Source organism: Scyliorhinus torazame, chromosome 13 (genome assembly GCF_047496885.1).
Source record: "Scyliorhinus torazame isolate Kashiwa2021f chromosome 13, sScyTor2.1, whole genome shotgun sequence".
Taxonomy (NCBI): domain Eukaryota; kingdom Metazoa; phylum Chordata; class Chondrichthyes; order Carcharhiniformes; family Scyliorhinidae; genus Scyliorhinus; species Scyliorhinus torazame.
Genome location: NC_092719.1, coordinates 163,563,154 through 163,579,401, shown reverse-complemented (window position 1 = coordinate 163,579,401; position 16,248 = coordinate 163,563,154). Strand labels below are relative to the sequence as shown.

The 16,248-nt window shown below is 45.2% G+C and overlaps 1 protein-coding gene across 1 annotated transcript in view; it reads right to left on the bottom strand.

The window, feature by feature from the left end:
- LOC140387636 (calcium-dependent secretion activator 1-like) overlaps window positions 1–16,248 on the bottom strand; it is a 591,860-nt gene that overhangs the window by 165,550 nt on the left and 410,062 nt on the right. Inside the window, exon 15 of the mRNA XM_072470831.1 lies at window positions 4,236–4,342. Within this exon, the coding sequence (XP_072326932.1) occupies window positions 4,236–4,342 (107 nt within the window). The remainder of the gene's footprint in view (window positions 1–4,235; window positions 4,343–16,248) is intronic.

The window sequence follows — 16,248 nt, the reverse complement described above, 5'->3', positions numbered from 1 at the left end:
AAGGCAGACAGCATTGTCAGAAACGTTTAGTACCCAGGTTTTGCCCTCTTCCAGACCTTTCCATCAGGCAGAAGGTACAGAAGTCTGAATACCCGGACATCCAGAAATAGGAACAGCTTCTCCCCACAGCTACTAGACTCCTCAGCGAGTCTCCCTCGGACTGATCTGTTCCCTGTAAGACACTATTCACAACACCCTATGCTGCTCTTGCTCATGTTTTTGCTTTATTTGGCCCTTGTTCCGCACTGCAACCAATTACTTATTTGTTGATTTGTTTTTTTTGTCTACTGTGTACGTACTGTGTACTTGATCATACTTGGTCGCAGAAAAATACTTTTCACTGTACTTCGGTACGTGACAATAAATCAATCAAAAAAACTTTAATAAATTTGTCAAACACAATTTTCCTTTCACAAAATCATTTTGACTCTGCCTGAATGTATTATGATTTTTTAAATGTCTTCCTACTGCCTTCTTAATATTGAATTCTACCATTTTTGCAATGACAGATGTTAGATTAACTGACCTGTCATTTCCTGCTGTCTGTCTCCCTCCTTTCTTGAATAGTGGCATTACATTTGTGGTTTTCCAATTTGTTGGGATCTTTCCAAAATCTAGGGGGATCTCTGCAGCCACTTCCTTTAAGCCCCTAAGATACAGTCTACCAGATCTGGGAGACTTGTCAAACTTCAGTCCAATTAGTTTCCCTAGTACTTTTTTCCTCGTTGTATTGATTGTTTAAAGTTCTTCCCTCCCTATTGCCTCTTGATTTTCTATTATTCTTGAGATGCTTTTGTGTCTTCTACTCTGAAGATAGATACAAAATACTTCTTCAAAGTCTCGATGGGCCGAATGACCTCCTTCTGCACTGTAAATTCTATGAAATACTGGAAGATGCTTTTACAGTCTGTTTCCATATTTCGTGCTAGTTTTCTCTCATATTCCAATTCGCCCTCTCTATTTTATTTTCAGTCATCTTTTTGCTGGTTTCTAAAATTTTCCCCACAGCAGCTTGTCTTGGCACTCATACCACCAAGCAGGCAGTCCAATAATATGAAGAGAAAAATCCCGATGGTGTTACAGAAACACCCAAAAGATCTGAACTGGTGTCCCTTGAGGTTCTTTACCATAACTGCAACCAATTAGCAGGTAAGTGTTGGTGGTGGAATGTAGAAAATGAATTCTGCTCTCAGGTCCATTTCTATCCAGGGAGTGACATTATTGCACAGTTACTGTTACCGACCAGGCCTACTACTACCTTCTTCTCTCTGGTGGGTCCAGGAACTACCGTTATCTGGTTCTGAGAATTTTCCTTCAGGGGGTGCCTTTTCTTGACCATATTGGATTTTGACAGACATCAGTTTGAAAAATCAGTTGGTGTTTTGGGTTGTCACATTAATGGTCACTCTAGTTTGTTAGTTGCTCTATTGGTGGGTTCCTCACCCAGGTATATGAATATTGGAAAATTACCTTATAAGTATTTATGCCGCATGTGGTGCAATGCTTATTTAAAACGGGTTACGTATATTTTATAATATTTATTTACTTTTGTCTCCGTCTCAATGCAACAATTAACATAGCATTATGATCCTTTTATTTGCAATCTTAGTAAGTATTTTCTTCCATTTTCCTCCACACCTCTTTTTATGGTATTAACTTGTTTTGAAGTACAGTTCTACATCTACTGGCTGTCTTCAGTACTTCACCCAAATGGCCAATCTTCGTTATTTCATTCGTAAGCTTACACAGTGAATGATAGCAGGCTACATTTCCACAGAGTGCAATCAAAGCTTATTGCATTCACATAAAGTTGCAATGCAGTACTTTAATGGAGGCACTAACCTGGTCATATGATAATAATCAAATGGCCTACTTTCAAAGCAGTTTTTCCAATTCATATATCTCTTTCTCCAAATTAGTATTTTTTTCTCCCAGTGACTACATAATCTTGCAACAATATGGTGGAATGCATGACTCATCATCCGTAGTCACATCGGTAGAAACAGCAAAAATATTTATTTTTAAACTTTTTAATGTAACTGAGCACTGACTCATCATAATGACTCTATACTTGAGGACTGATATTTAATATAATCAGCTGCACATGAACAGACGCATCATTCTGTATTATAAACCAAAACTGGAATGCAAAGAAATCAAATCTACACAGACAAATATAGCAGATTCAGGGAAGTTTCCAAAGGGTGAAGAATGGTGTTAGGATGCAACTCCAGTGCTTGACATAGCATCCACTAGTACATGCAGAGGCTGTTTGGCCAGCCCAAGCAAACTATTTTTGTTACTCATTGGAAATAACAGTTCTACAAGCACTGTGTCGGCGATTGGTAGTGGATTATTTGGAAAAAGAGTAGGAGCGGGAAGACCCAGGTAAAATCCCATGAGGAAAAAATGATCTTTAGGACATGCACGAGACATATGGGGAGGTGACTCATTTCATTCAGATTAGTCACATACCTCTTTTCCCTGTAGTAATCCAATATTGATTGAACAGTAGGGAGGAAATTTGAATATGCAAATCAAGCATTAGTTGGGACTGGTGCATTAACTTTGTACCATATAATAAAGGCACTATGGATTCAATACTCCAGTTTCACACTTTCTTTCTACAGGTTAACATGTTCACACTCTCAATATAAAATTAAATGTAGTCCAAAATGCAGAAATTAACAGCAAGGACTGTCACACTGGAAAATGAAGCAACATTCAGAAATATTTAAAAACTAAAGACTCTGGTATAACAAATGTTTGATATTATGACTGAGGAAGGAGGCCATTTAGTGGAATTTACTTACTACATGTAATTTTTTTTGAAAAGTATAGTCAAATTAATTTCACAGATGAAACAAAAACTTTAACAAATGGAAACATTTCAGACTTACTAGAAATCCTCGAGGGAAAATATACCTTTTACAAGTTTCAGTGTGGTGTAATTAAATCGGCTTATTTCTGTAAAAATCAATTTGAATGGTATACACAAAAGCTATGAATTCATACATGTACTCACACACAGTGTGAGCGAAAGGCTGTACATTCCATTGCCATGTACATCAGTCTGACAAAGAGGGAGATTTTGTTGAAACCAACAACATATTTCAGTTTTGAGTGCTACCCCATTGTTGAACTGCTTAGCATTTAATAGCATTGCTTTTATTATGCATAGAGACAAATTGTCTAATGATACAGAAATTAATGTGTGCTTCTAACAGGGAAGCTAAGTTTGATGGGAACATGTATTGGCAACAGGGCTACAACATCGTAGCCCTAGTTTCCAAGACTGAATCCCTATAAATGGCATAGCCCCCCAATCTTGAAATGTCCACTCAGTCGTGCTGGACTACCAAGGTGATTGGAATTTAATTATGCCCTACTCAGAAATTATTTCGGTATTTAACTTGGAAGAAAATATTATAGGTCAACATTAAATGTCTTGGGAAATTTGAAATCAACACTGGGATACTGGGAAAGGGTCAGGGGTTTGGGGCTTGGAAACAGCTTAGAATAGTTAAATCCAGCGTCAATAGAGATGCACATATAGCAGCTGACTCTATTTGCTGTGGCCTACCATGCTGTTTTTAAAGAACTTAGTGTACTTTTGATCAAAGCTTCTTTATCAATATTCCAGCATTTAAAATCTTAAAAGCTAGTCATGCTGAGAAGACCATGTAGGGAATGCCAAGGAATTTCATAGAGCATTATCTTCTCAGAGGTTGGAACATGGTGATTCACCTGCCTTGGGAGATTATTAAAAAAACTGGATAATATCCATATGCAAATTGTACAAGATCTGTTGGAAGGAATGACATTTGTACAATCAATGATCATACCTAATTTAGATCCAGGTACTTTGATATAAACCATCTCATTATTGAAGAGCTTCCAAGATGTGAGATTTCATCTGGTCATTATATTGTAGCAACGCAAATATAGCAGAAAGATGTTTGTTATTTTGGGCAAGATTGAAAGAACACATTCCAAAATAATAGCCCTTATGATTTCATGGGTAATACCATTCAAGAAGACATGCTCCTGTTCAATTTATAACGTTGCTACTGCAACAACTAGAAGAAATCTATCACCCCGGTAAGTAAAGGTATACAAAATGATTGGGCCGAGTCACATCATGGGATTATTAAACTAATGTTTCACATTAGGACCCAGCTCCCTTAAAATGGCCTCAATAAATTAGTCTATGGCCTAGCAGGTGCAACACTCACCTCTGCATGGTGCTCTTCGTTTTGCTGCAGCACCTCAATAACTAGTTCAGCAAGACGAATTGTATCTTCCAGTTTTTTGGCGGGAGTGACTATTTGTCCTACATTTTCTGTGGTAAATAGTATTAAAAGTGAGTAACACAATACAAACTATATTTTCCTCAAGTTGCACTCCTCTTTTCAAGAAAGCGATTTCAAATTTTTTGTACTTTGATCTTTTAAGCACTTAACCTAATAAACATTTAACAAAACCAGTTTATTAAAAAAAAAGGTAATATATACTATATAATTTATTCCAGTACAATGCTCCAGCTAGGATTCTTTCCAGATTCAAACTTATGTTCTGATTTTAAAAATTGTGACAAATCCACGAAAATATAAGTATACTTTAGGACATTAATGTGGGGAATGTATTCCAATTTCTGTTGAGTCTCACATTCCTAAAAGTTTGTTTAAAATTTTCTCTTGGATCCAGTGATATTTTGGGGGAATTTGAATGGTGTGTTCCATGAAAAAGTCCTCAAAAGTTCAGAAGAAACTTATGTTATAAAGGCACCAGTTGAAGCAAAGAGCTAGAACACCAAAGGAAAGATCTAACTGGAACACTGTCAGCTGCCAAAAAAAATATTACTGTACAACACTGTTTACTAAAAGAACTTAAAGTCATCATGCAATATGTTATGCAGCAACACTGTTAGTTTGTGCTGACGTTATAATTGTGAATGTTGTGTGCACCAAAAGCTCAACAAAGAAGGCAAAAGTAGAATCTAGCTTGATTTCTAGAATCTAACTTGAAATTCAACAAATCATAAAAAAGAAACATCAATTTTTTTATTAAGTTACTATCAGACCGTATTGTTCTGCACCAAACTCATATAACCAAGGCAAGAAAGTCTTGTTTGAAAGAAACAAATTTAAAATAAAAATCAAACAACTAAAATAAAAGCTGTAACAGTACTTGGTATTTGTTTAGGCATGCCTCTGATTCTCTGACTAAGAATGTTTTGCGACGTTTTTATGGGTGGAAGTGCAGGCGGTGGTTTAGGCCAAGATCGTCGTGCTGTCATGCATGAGTGAAAGAGACAGGTAAAGTAAGCAAGCAGGCGACCAAATGAGCAATGGTACAAGTAATGGAAAACTCATATAGTGAAAGAAATATATGCATAGATATGACAATTCAGGAGGTAATCTTGTAACTGCTAATTACAATTGTAACCAGATGTTTCGAAAGATCTCAACAATGCACCGTATAGCAGATATTTTAAGCACAACAAAAGGCATGAATTTTGCCTAATATTAGGATATGCCACAAGCTATCAACTTCTCGGCATTATTTTAGTTCAGTTATGTTAAATACTGCAGTTCACTCAAATATTCAGCAATACGGTTTTCTTTACAGAAACTATTTGAATTTAGTAATGAAATGGCACAGGAAATCAAATGTTCTAAAAATAATTCTCTCCTAGAGGATAGCTTCCAAATCTATTGTTAAATCAGGTATTTTGTTTATGATTTACTTCTTCGATGTATATTTGTTGTTCATCTTCTCGAAGGCTGCAATTAGGATCAACAGGGACCCTTTTCAACTTTGTTGAATGGACAATAGTCTTGCAGGGTGGATTGCTCACACATTGCAGCACCCATCTGGTACACATCCCAGTGAGAACAATGAGGTGTTCAGGAGGTCGTACAAAGATGGTGTAACCTTGCTCTATCAGGTTAACACTCTGGATTTGATTTTGGAAATGAGCTGACATCCCTGGGTATGGAGCTTTAAGATGAAGTAACTTGGTGGGATAAAGATAAGAAGCTGCAATTAATGAATCAATGCTCTCAGCATTCCTGTCCCTTAAAAGCTAATAGACCAGAGGATTGGGGAAGGTCCAGGTTTGAGGCTCAAGATGAAGTTATTGCAATAGCAGCCTCAGATTTGGAAACCATTAGAAAAGGGGAAAGAAAAGGAACGAGTGGGAAATAGTTGTACGGCAGGGTATATAAAAATTGAAAAATCAGGAAAAATTAGATAATATTCCAAAATATTAGAGATTTTGATGCTTTTATAACTATGGAGATAGACGTAGTAGCTATAATGGGATTTAAGTTTGGAGAAGACAAGGAATTTAATATTCTTGTTAAAGAATATATCAGAAGAAATGTTGGGAGGGCTAAAACTTCTTGGCTGCACACTGCATTTGTGCCAGAAGGCCACTGGCCCTGCTGAGATTCACAGAGTCGTCCCAATATCAAAATAAGTTTAATGACCTAACAATGGTAGATAATGTAAGAGAACTGCTACTGCTTCCTTCTCTAAGGCAATAAAGAAACCCCAAACACATCACCCTCAGTTCTTACATTGAAAGTTAAGTTGGCATTCTATTTCTTTCACCTACAAACTGTGTTTGGAGTTCACTCCCCAAGTTTGTTCAAACTTAACTGGACCAAGCATATTGTGGCGACAACAACAGGTCAGTGGCTGGGAATTCTGCAGTGAGTTCAGGTGCACCCCCCACCCACCATCCCAACAACTCCCTGAAGCCTTCAGTTATTGCAAGACACAAGTCAGGAGTGCGAACGAATACTCTCCACTTACTCCAATGAGTGCAACTTCAACAAGTCAAGATACTCATCACCAGCTTGAAAACAACCTGATTGACTGTCTTAAACGCTCACTCCCTCCACCACCTAAACACAGTGACAGCCGTGTGTACCATCTACAAAATGCACCACAACAACTTGTCAAGGATCTTTCAACAGCACCTTCTAAACCTGTGACTGACATTACTTGCCTTAAAAGGACAAAGGCAGCAGATTCATGGGAACACCACTACCTTGCAAGATCCTCTCCAAGCCATGTACCATCTTGACATGGAACTATATCACCGTTCCTTCATTGGGTCAAAATCCTGGATCATTGTAGGGATGAGCAACAAATGCTGGCCTTGCCAGTGATGCTCGAATCCTAGGACAGAATTTTAAAGAAACAAGCCTGCAACACTTTACATCAATCCCCCATTCACTGCTTTCCTCCAGCACCTCTTTTTTAAAATCATATTAGCTGTCTGCTTGTCACGTGTGAGATATACTTCAAATGCTCAACATCATTTAATGCCCTGGGTCTTATTCCAGGAAACCTGGGAAAGGCAGGGAATAGGAAGTGTAAGAATAAAGCCATTATGGCAATGCCCACAAATTTTGCATTGGCATGGGTAATTCTTTGTTGCTGATTACAGATAATTTGAACATTGAGAGAATGGAATACTTTTCTATTTAGAAAGCTCAATGGCCCGGATTACTTTTGAGTCAAGGTGACTTTGGAGCCCTTGAAAAATGGCAGTGGCGGCGGCGGCGGGGGGGGGGGGGGATTGATTCCAAATTTTCTTCCCATCTTGCCTGTTTCCAGCAGTTATCCCCAACATGGGATAAAATTCGGGATTGCCTGCCCACATGCAGCACATGCCCTGTATTCATACTACAGTGATTCATTATAGGGCTCTGAAAGTGTAAGTTGAAAATGACCAGACTAGAGATCCCAAGCAGTCTTTGCTTCAACTTTGCATTGCCTAAGAACACTTTTCCCATGGGCTGTCTCATGTAATAACTCAAAGTGATTTAAATGTCCTTTTAAAATTAAAACATTTTGATTTAGCAGTCCTTTTAAAATTAAAACATTTCACTTTGGAAAAAAAAGTCCCCAACTGCTGTTGGACTACTTTGACAAGACATTTGCTGTGGCTAAGAACAAAAGACCAGCTGATTTTTTTCATTTCTACAGACTCTATTGTTTACATTCCCCCAAATTTGTTATTGTAGCTGAGCCCATTATGAATGCTTGGATGCGGACTTCCGGGTGCGGCGATGACCAGCTAGGTCGCACGTTTCAGCACCTCCCGTTTGAACGGACTTTGGGCTCTTATTGGGAGCCCCAACGGCAATTTTTGACGGCTAAACCCATTGTGCGGTGAAACAGAAGGGAATCCCCCCGGATGTACATGGAGAAAGGAGATAATAGTGGCCGGATTGCAGAGGATCCTCTGGAGCAACGGCAAGGAAGGGAAGCACGAAGCAAGATGGCGGCGGAGGGAGGCAGTTTGGTATGGGGCACGGAACAGCAAGAGTTCCTTCGGAGATGTGTTGAGGAGCTAAAGAAGGAGATGCTGGCCCTGATGCTGCAGGCGATTGAGTGGCTAAAGGAGGCGCAGAAGACCCAAGAATTGGAGCTTCGTGGTGTGAAGGCAAAGGCTGCCAAAAATGAGGACGAAATACAGGGCCTGGTGGTGAAGACAGAGACACACGAGGCACTGCATAAGAGGTGTATGGAGAGGCTGGAAGCCCTGGAAAATAGCTCGAGGAGGAAGAACCTAAGAGTTTTGGGTCTTCCCGAAGGTGCAGAGGGAGTGGACGTCGGGGCATATGTGAGCACGATGCTTCATTCCTTAATGGGACCGGAGGCCCCGACGGGCCCCTTGGAAGTGGGGGGAGCATATCGAGTCCTTGCGAGAAGACCGAAGGCGGGAGAAATACCTCGAGCTATAGTGGTGAGGTTTCACCGCTATAAAGACAGGGAGATGGTCCTGAGATGGGCGAAAAAGACACGGAGCTGCAGGTGGGAGAACGCGGTGATCCGCGTGTACCAGGATTGGAGTGCGGAGGTGGCGAGAAGGAGGGCGAGTTTCAATCGGGCCAAGGCGGTGCTCCATAGAAAGAAAGTTAAATTTGGTATGCTGCAGCCGGCGAGACTGTGGGTTACACATCAAGGGAAACACCACTCCTTCGAGACGGCAGAAGAGGCGTGGACATTCATTGAAGAGGAGAAGCTGGACTAGACTGGAGAGAGAAATAACTTTTGTAATAAAGCAGTGGTGTGATTGCATGGGACTGGGAATCGGAAGGGGGGGGAAATCTTCTCTTACCCCTCGATGGGGGAGGGTATGGTGAACTGTGGGCGCCGGGGGGGAAGGAGAGAGGGAGCTGCGCCATTAGGGGCGGGGCCGAGTGGGAAGCGCGGGCTTTGCTCCCGCGCTATGGTAATTGTGGCGGGAAAAGGGGGCACAGGAAGGAGGGGGCCTTACACAATGGGAGGCTGAGGATAAACGGGGGAAGCCGAGGTCAGCCAGATTTTGCTGACTTCTGGAAGCAACATGGGGGGAGCAATCACGCTAGAGGGGGATCAAGCGGGGGAGGGGGGAGGGTAACTGGGTTGCTGCTGTTAAGGGGAAGGGGGAGCTGACACAGGATGGGATGGTCGGGACGGGAGGACACCGTTGGGGGGACAAGAGGGTGCGTGGGAACCAGGTGAGGAGCTGGTTCAAAAAAGGGGATGGCTAGTCGACGAGGGGGGGGGGGGTTAAAGAGCCCCCCAACCCGGTTGATCACGTGGAACGTGAGAGGGCTGAATGGGCCGATTAAGAGGGCAAGGGTACTTGCGCACCTAAAGAAATTAAAGGCAGATGTGGTCATGCTGCAGGAGACGCATCTGAAACTGGCGGATCAGGTCAGATTACGAAAAGGATGGGTGGGACAGGTACTTCACTCGGGCTTGGATGCGAAAAATAGAGGGGTGGCAATATTAGTGGGGAAACGGGTATTGTTTGAGGCGTGGACCATAGTGGCGGACAGTGGGGGTAGATACGTGATGGTGAGTGGCAGATTGCAAGGTGAGGCGGTGGTTCTGGTGAACGTATATGCCCCGAACTGGGATGATACCAACTTCATGAAGCGTATGCTGGGGCGTATCCCGGACCTGGAGGCGGGAAAGTTGGTAATGGGGGGAGACTTCAACACGGTGCTGGATCCAGGGCTGGACCGGTCCAGGTCTAGGACCGGGAGGAGGCCGGCAGCGGCCAAGGTGCTTAAGGACTTCATGGAGCAGATGGGAGGAGTGGATCCCTGGAGATTTACTACGTCTAGGAGTAAAGAGTTCTCCTTCTTCTCCCATGTCCACAAGGTCTATTCTCGGATAGACTTCTTTGTCCTGGGAAGGGCGCTGATCCCGAAGGTGGCCGGGACGGAGTACTCGGCTATAGCCATTTCGGACCATGCCCCACATTGGGTAGGTCTGGAAGTAGGAGAGGAAAAGGAACAGCACCCACTGTGGAGATTAGATATGGGATTGTTGGTGGACGAGGGTGTGTGTGTAAGGGTAAGGAGATGTATCGAAAGGTATCTGGAGATTAATGACGACGGAGAGGTTCATGTGGGAGTGGTCTGGGGAGCACTGAAGGCGGTGGTCAGAGGGGAACTGATCTCCATAAGGGCCCATAAGGGGAAACAAGAGAGCAAAGAGAGGGAGAGATTGTTGAGAGAAATTTTGAGGGTGGATAGGCAGTTTGCGGTGGCTCCGGATGAAGGACTATACAGGGAAAGACAAAGGTTGCACACGGAATTTGATTTGTTGACCACGGGTAAGGCGGAGGCACAATGGAGGAAGGCACAGGGAGTGCAGTATGAGTACGGAGAGAAGGCGAGCCGGTTACTGGCCCAACAACTGAGGAAGAGGGGGGCGGCGAGTGAGATTGGAGGGGTTCGGGACGAGGAGGGTGAGATGGAACGGGGAGCGGAGAGGGTGAACGGGGTGTTTAAGACATTTTATGAGAGGGTGAACAGGCTGTATAAGGCTCAGCCCCCGGAAGGGAAGGAGGGAATGATGCACTTCCTAGACCAGTTGGAATTCCCGAAGGTTGAGGAGCAGGAGAGGACAGGACTGGGAGCACAGATTGAGGTGGAGGAGGTGGTAAAAGGGATTGGGAGCATGCAGGCAGGGAAGGCCCCGGGACCGGATGGGTTCCCGGTGGAATTTTATAGGAAATACGTGGACCTGCTGGCCCCGCTTCTGACGAGAACCTTTAATGAGGCCAGGGAAAGGGGGACGTTGCCCCCGACGATGTCGGAGGCGACGATATCGCTGCTCTTGAAAAGGGACAAAGACCCGCTGCAGTGCGGGTCTTACAGGCCTATTTCCCTCCTGAATGTAGGTGCCAAGCTTTTGGCCAAGGTGATGGCGACGAGGATGGAGGATTGTGTCCCGGGGGTGGTTCACGATGATCAAACGGGGTTTGTTAAGGGGAGACAATTGAACACTAACATGCTGAGTAAAATAAGGGCCCATGGTATTCGAGGCAAGGTACTAACATGGATTGACGATTGGCTGTCAGGCAGAAGGCAGAGAGTTGGGATAAAAGGTTCTTTTTCGGAATGGCAACCGGTGACGAGTGGTGTCCCACAGGGTTCAGTGTTGGGGCCACAGCTGTTCTCTTTATATATTAACGATCTAGATGACGGGACTGGGGGCATTCTGGCTAAGTTTGCCGATGATACAAAGATAGGTGGAGGGGCAGGTAGTATGGAGGAGGTGGGGAGGCTGCAGAAAGATTTAGACAGTTTAGGAGAGTGGTCCAAGAAATGGCTGATGAAATTCAACATGGGCAAATGCGAGGTCTTGCACTTTGGAAAAAAGAATAGAGGCATGGACTATTTTCTAAACGGTGACAAAATTCATAATGCTGATGTGCAAAGGGACTTGGGAGTCCTGGTCCAGGATTCTCTAAAGGTAAACTTGCAGGTTGAGTCCGTAATTAAGAAAGCAAATGCAATGTTGTCATTCATCTCAAGAGGCTTGGAATATAAAAGCAGGGATGTACTTCTGAAGCTTTATAAAGCATTAGTTAGGCCCCATTTAGAATACTGTGAGCAATTTTGGGCCCCACACCTCAGGAAGGACATACTGGCACTGGAGCGGGTCCAGCGGAGATTCACACGGATGATCCCAGGAATGGTAGGCCTAACATACGATGAACGTCTGAGGATCCTGGGATTATATTCATTGGAGTTTAGGAGGTTGAGGGGAGATCTAATAGAAACTTACAAGATAATGAATGGCTTAGATAGGGTGGATGTAGGGAAGTTGTTTCCATTAGCAGGGGAGACTAGGACCCGGGGGCACAGCCTTAGAATAAAAGGGAGTCACTTTAGAACAGAGATGAGGAGAAATTTCTTCAGCCAGAGAGTGGTGGGTCTGTGGAATTCATTGCCACAGAGGGCGGTGGAGGCCGGGACGTTGAGTGTCTTTAAGACAGAAGTTGATAAATTCTTGATTTCTCGAAGAATTAAGGGCTATGGAGAGAGAGCCGGTAAATGGAGTTGAAATCAGCCATGATTGAATGGCGGAGTGGACTCGATGGGCCGAATGGCCTTACTTCCGCTCCTATGTCTTATGGTCTTATGGTCTTAACATCTTAACATACGGAGGCTGCTGGGTGTGATGATGATGCCCCCGCCGGAGGGGGAGGCGGAGATAGTGGTGGCGATGGATGCAGAGAAAGCATTTGATAGAGTCGAGTGGGATTACCTGTGGGAAGTGTTGAGGAGATTTGGATTTGGAGAGGGGTTTATTGGATGGGTTCAGCTTCTATACGGGGCCCCGGTGGCAAGTGTGACTACAAATAGGCAGAGATCTGACCACTTCCGTCTATACAGAGGGACAAGACAGGGATGTCCTCTGTCCCTGTTACTGTTTGCGTTGGCAATTGAGCCACTGGCCATAGCGCTGAGGGGCTCTAGGAAGTGGAGGGGAGTACTTAGGGGAGGAGAAGAGCACCGGGTGTCACTATACGCGGATGATTTGTTGTTGTATGTCGCGGACCCAGTGGAGGGGATGCCCGAGATAATGCAGACACTCAGGGAGTTTGGGGAATTTTCAGGATATAAATTGAATATGGGGAAGAGTGAGCTGTTTGTGATGCACCCTGGGGAACAGGGCAGGGGAATAGATGATTTGCCGTTGAGGAGAGTAACAAGGGATTTTCGGTACCTAGGGATCCAGATGGCCAGGAACTGGGGAACCTTGCATAAGCTTAATTTAGTAAGATTGGTGGAGCAGATGGAAGAGGACTTTAGGAGATGGGACATGGTGCCCCTGTCACTGGCTGGTAGGGTGCAGGCGGTTAAAATGGTGGTCCTTCCGCAATTTCTTTTTGTGTTCCAGTGCCTCCCTGTGATGATTACAAAGGCCTTTTTCAAGAAAGTGGATAAGAGCATTATGAGTTTAGTGTGGGTTGGGAAGACCCCAAGAGTGAAGAGGGGGTTCCTGCAGCATAGTAGGGATAGGGGGGGGACTGGCACTGCCGAGTTTAAGTGACTATTATTGGGCCGCCAACATATCAATGGTATGCAAGTGGATGGGGGAAGGGGAGGGAGCGGCGTGGAAAAGACTAGAGATGGCGTCCTGTAGGGGAACCAGCCTAAAAGCATTAGCGAAGGCGCCTTTACCGTTCTCCCCGAAGAAATACACCACAAGTCCAGTGGTGGTGGCAACGCTGAAAATTTGGGGGCAGTGGAGATGACATAAGGGAGTGACGGGTGCCTCGGTGAGGTCCCCGATAAGGCACCCACAGGTTCGTCCCGGGGAAGATAGATGGGGGATTTAAAGCTTGGCAGAGAGCAGGGATTGTGAAATTGAAGGATTTGTTCCTAGGCGGGACGTTTGCGAGTCTGGGAGCACTGACAGAAAAATATGGGTTGCCACCGGGGAATGCATTTCGATATATGCAACTGAGGGAATTTCCGCGGCTCCCGGCGCAAGAGATTCAGGACAGAGTGATGTTGGGGGCATGGGTGGGGGATGGTATGGTGTCAGATATATACAGAGAAATGAGAGACGAGGGGGAGGCGATGGTGGAGGAGCTGAAGGGAAAATGGGAAGAGGAGCTAGGGGAAGAGATTGAGGAGGGGCTGTGGGCAGATGCCTTAACTAGGGTAAACTCTTCGTCCTCATGCGCCAGGCTCAGCCTGATACAATTCAAGGTTCTACATAGGGCGCACATGACTGGAGCAAGGTTAAGTAGATTTTTTGGAGTGGAGGATAGGTGAGGGAGATGCGCGGGAAGCCCAGCGAACCACACCCACATGTTTTGGTCATGCCCGGTACTGCATGGGTTCTGGGTGGGGGTGGCGAATGTGCTTTCAAGGGTGGTGGGGGTCCGGGTCGAGCCAGGCTGGGGCTTGGCGATATTTGGGGTTGCGGACGAGCCGGGAGTGCAGGAGGCGAGAGAGGCTGATGTTTTAGCCTTTGCGTCCCTAGTAGCCCGGCGAAGGATATTACTTATGTGGAAAGAAGCTAAACCCCCAGGCGTGGAGGCCTGGATAAACGACATGGCGGGGTTTATAAAATTGGAGCGGATAAAATACGCACTAAGAGGTTCGGCTCAAGGGTTCACCAGGCGGTGGCAACCGTTCCTCGACTATCTCGCAGAACGATAAGGGAAATGGGAAAGGTAGCAGCAGCAACCCAGGGGGGAGGGGGGGGGGGGGAGGGGAGGGCCCATCCGGGCCCTCAGGGGTTTTGTACAGGTGTTTGTATATGAGTTATTTATATTGGTTTTTGTGACTTTATTATTTTGGATATTGGCTAGTTTTTATTTTTGTTGCTGGCACTTGCCGTCTAGTTAATATATTATTTATTCTTAAAAAAAAAAACGGTCATCATCATTATTTATATTGTTTTAAAGTTGCAAAAGGGAAAATTTTGTACTGTCTTTGTTTGACCGAAAAATTTGAATAAAAAATATTTTAAAAAGAAAAATGAATGCTTGGGTGCAAATTATTAGTTGGGTTGATTGGCATTCTGTGTTGCGACGGTTATATCTTAGTTTAGTGAATTGTATGGGTTGGATTGTTATTTTTGTTGTTTCTTTCTCTGGGACTGGGTGGGAGAGGACGGTATAGTGTGGCGGGGGAGCCACCCGCGCTAACTAACTAAAGTCGGCCAGCGAACGGAGGTGAGGTGAGAGGAGGGCTGCGGACATTGGAGCCTGGTTGGCAGGTTTCGATGGGCCTACAAGATGAGCGAGGGGGGGGGGGGGGGGGAAGGGATTGATGCTGGGAGATGTTTTTTCGAGAGGAAATGTCGGGGGGGGAGGGTTTGGGAGGGGGTGAAGGGGTTCAATGTTAATATTGGATAGGGGCGGGTCACGCTTATGGGGCAGGGCCCGGTGGTATGATGATGGTGGATAAGAAGGGGGGGGGTGAGAGACCCCCAGTTAGGATAGTCACGTGGAACGTGAGGGGGTTAGGAGGTCCGGTCAAGAGGTCAAGGGTGCTTGCGCATTTTAAAAGTTTGAAAGCAGATGTAGCAATGCTGCAGGAGACCCACTTGAGGGTGAAGGACCAGGTGAGACTTAAAAAGGGCTGGGTTAGTCAGGTGTTTCACTCTGGAATTGACGGAAGGGCTCGAGGGGCAGCGGTAATGGTCAGCAAAAGGGAACGCTCCCAGATGGAGAAGGTGGTGACAGATCAGGGGGGTAGATATGTTATTGTGACAGGGGCGCTGGAGGGGAGGTTAGTGGCGCTGTTAAGTGTATATGGCCCCAATTGGGACGATGTGGGATTCGCAAAGAAGGTGTTTGGGGCCATCCCCGACTTGGACACACACAAACTGATAGTGGAGGCGGGTCTAGAACTTGGTGCATGAGCCAAGGTTGGACAGGTCACGGCCACGCTCACTGGTCCCATCAAGGGGGGCGAAGGCATTAGCTGGGCTAATGGTGGAAATGGGGGGGTGGACCCTTGGAGGTTTCTGCACTTGAGGGAGCGGGAGTACTCGTTTTTCTCAGCTGTCTATAAGGTATATTCGCGGATCGACTTTTTCGTGGTGGGGAAGGCTTTGTTGGCTGGGGTTAAGGGGTCGGAATACTCGGCAATTGCAGTGTCAGATCATGCTCTGCATTGGGTGGATATGGTGCTGGAGAAGGGGGTAGCGCAGAGGCCGGGGTGGAAGTTAGATGTGGGAAATTTGGGGGACCAAGTGTTCTGTGACAAAATTGAAAAGGTAATTAAGGAATATGTAGGTTTCAACTGTACGGGTGAGGTGTCGAAGGCGGTCGTCTGGGAGGCTCTAAGGGCGGTGGTGAGGGGGGAGGTGATCTTGTTTGAGGCCAGGATGGACAAAGAGGAGAGGTTGGGGCAGCAGAGGGTAATAGATGAGATGTTGGAGGTAGATAGGATGTATGCAGAGGATGGGGAC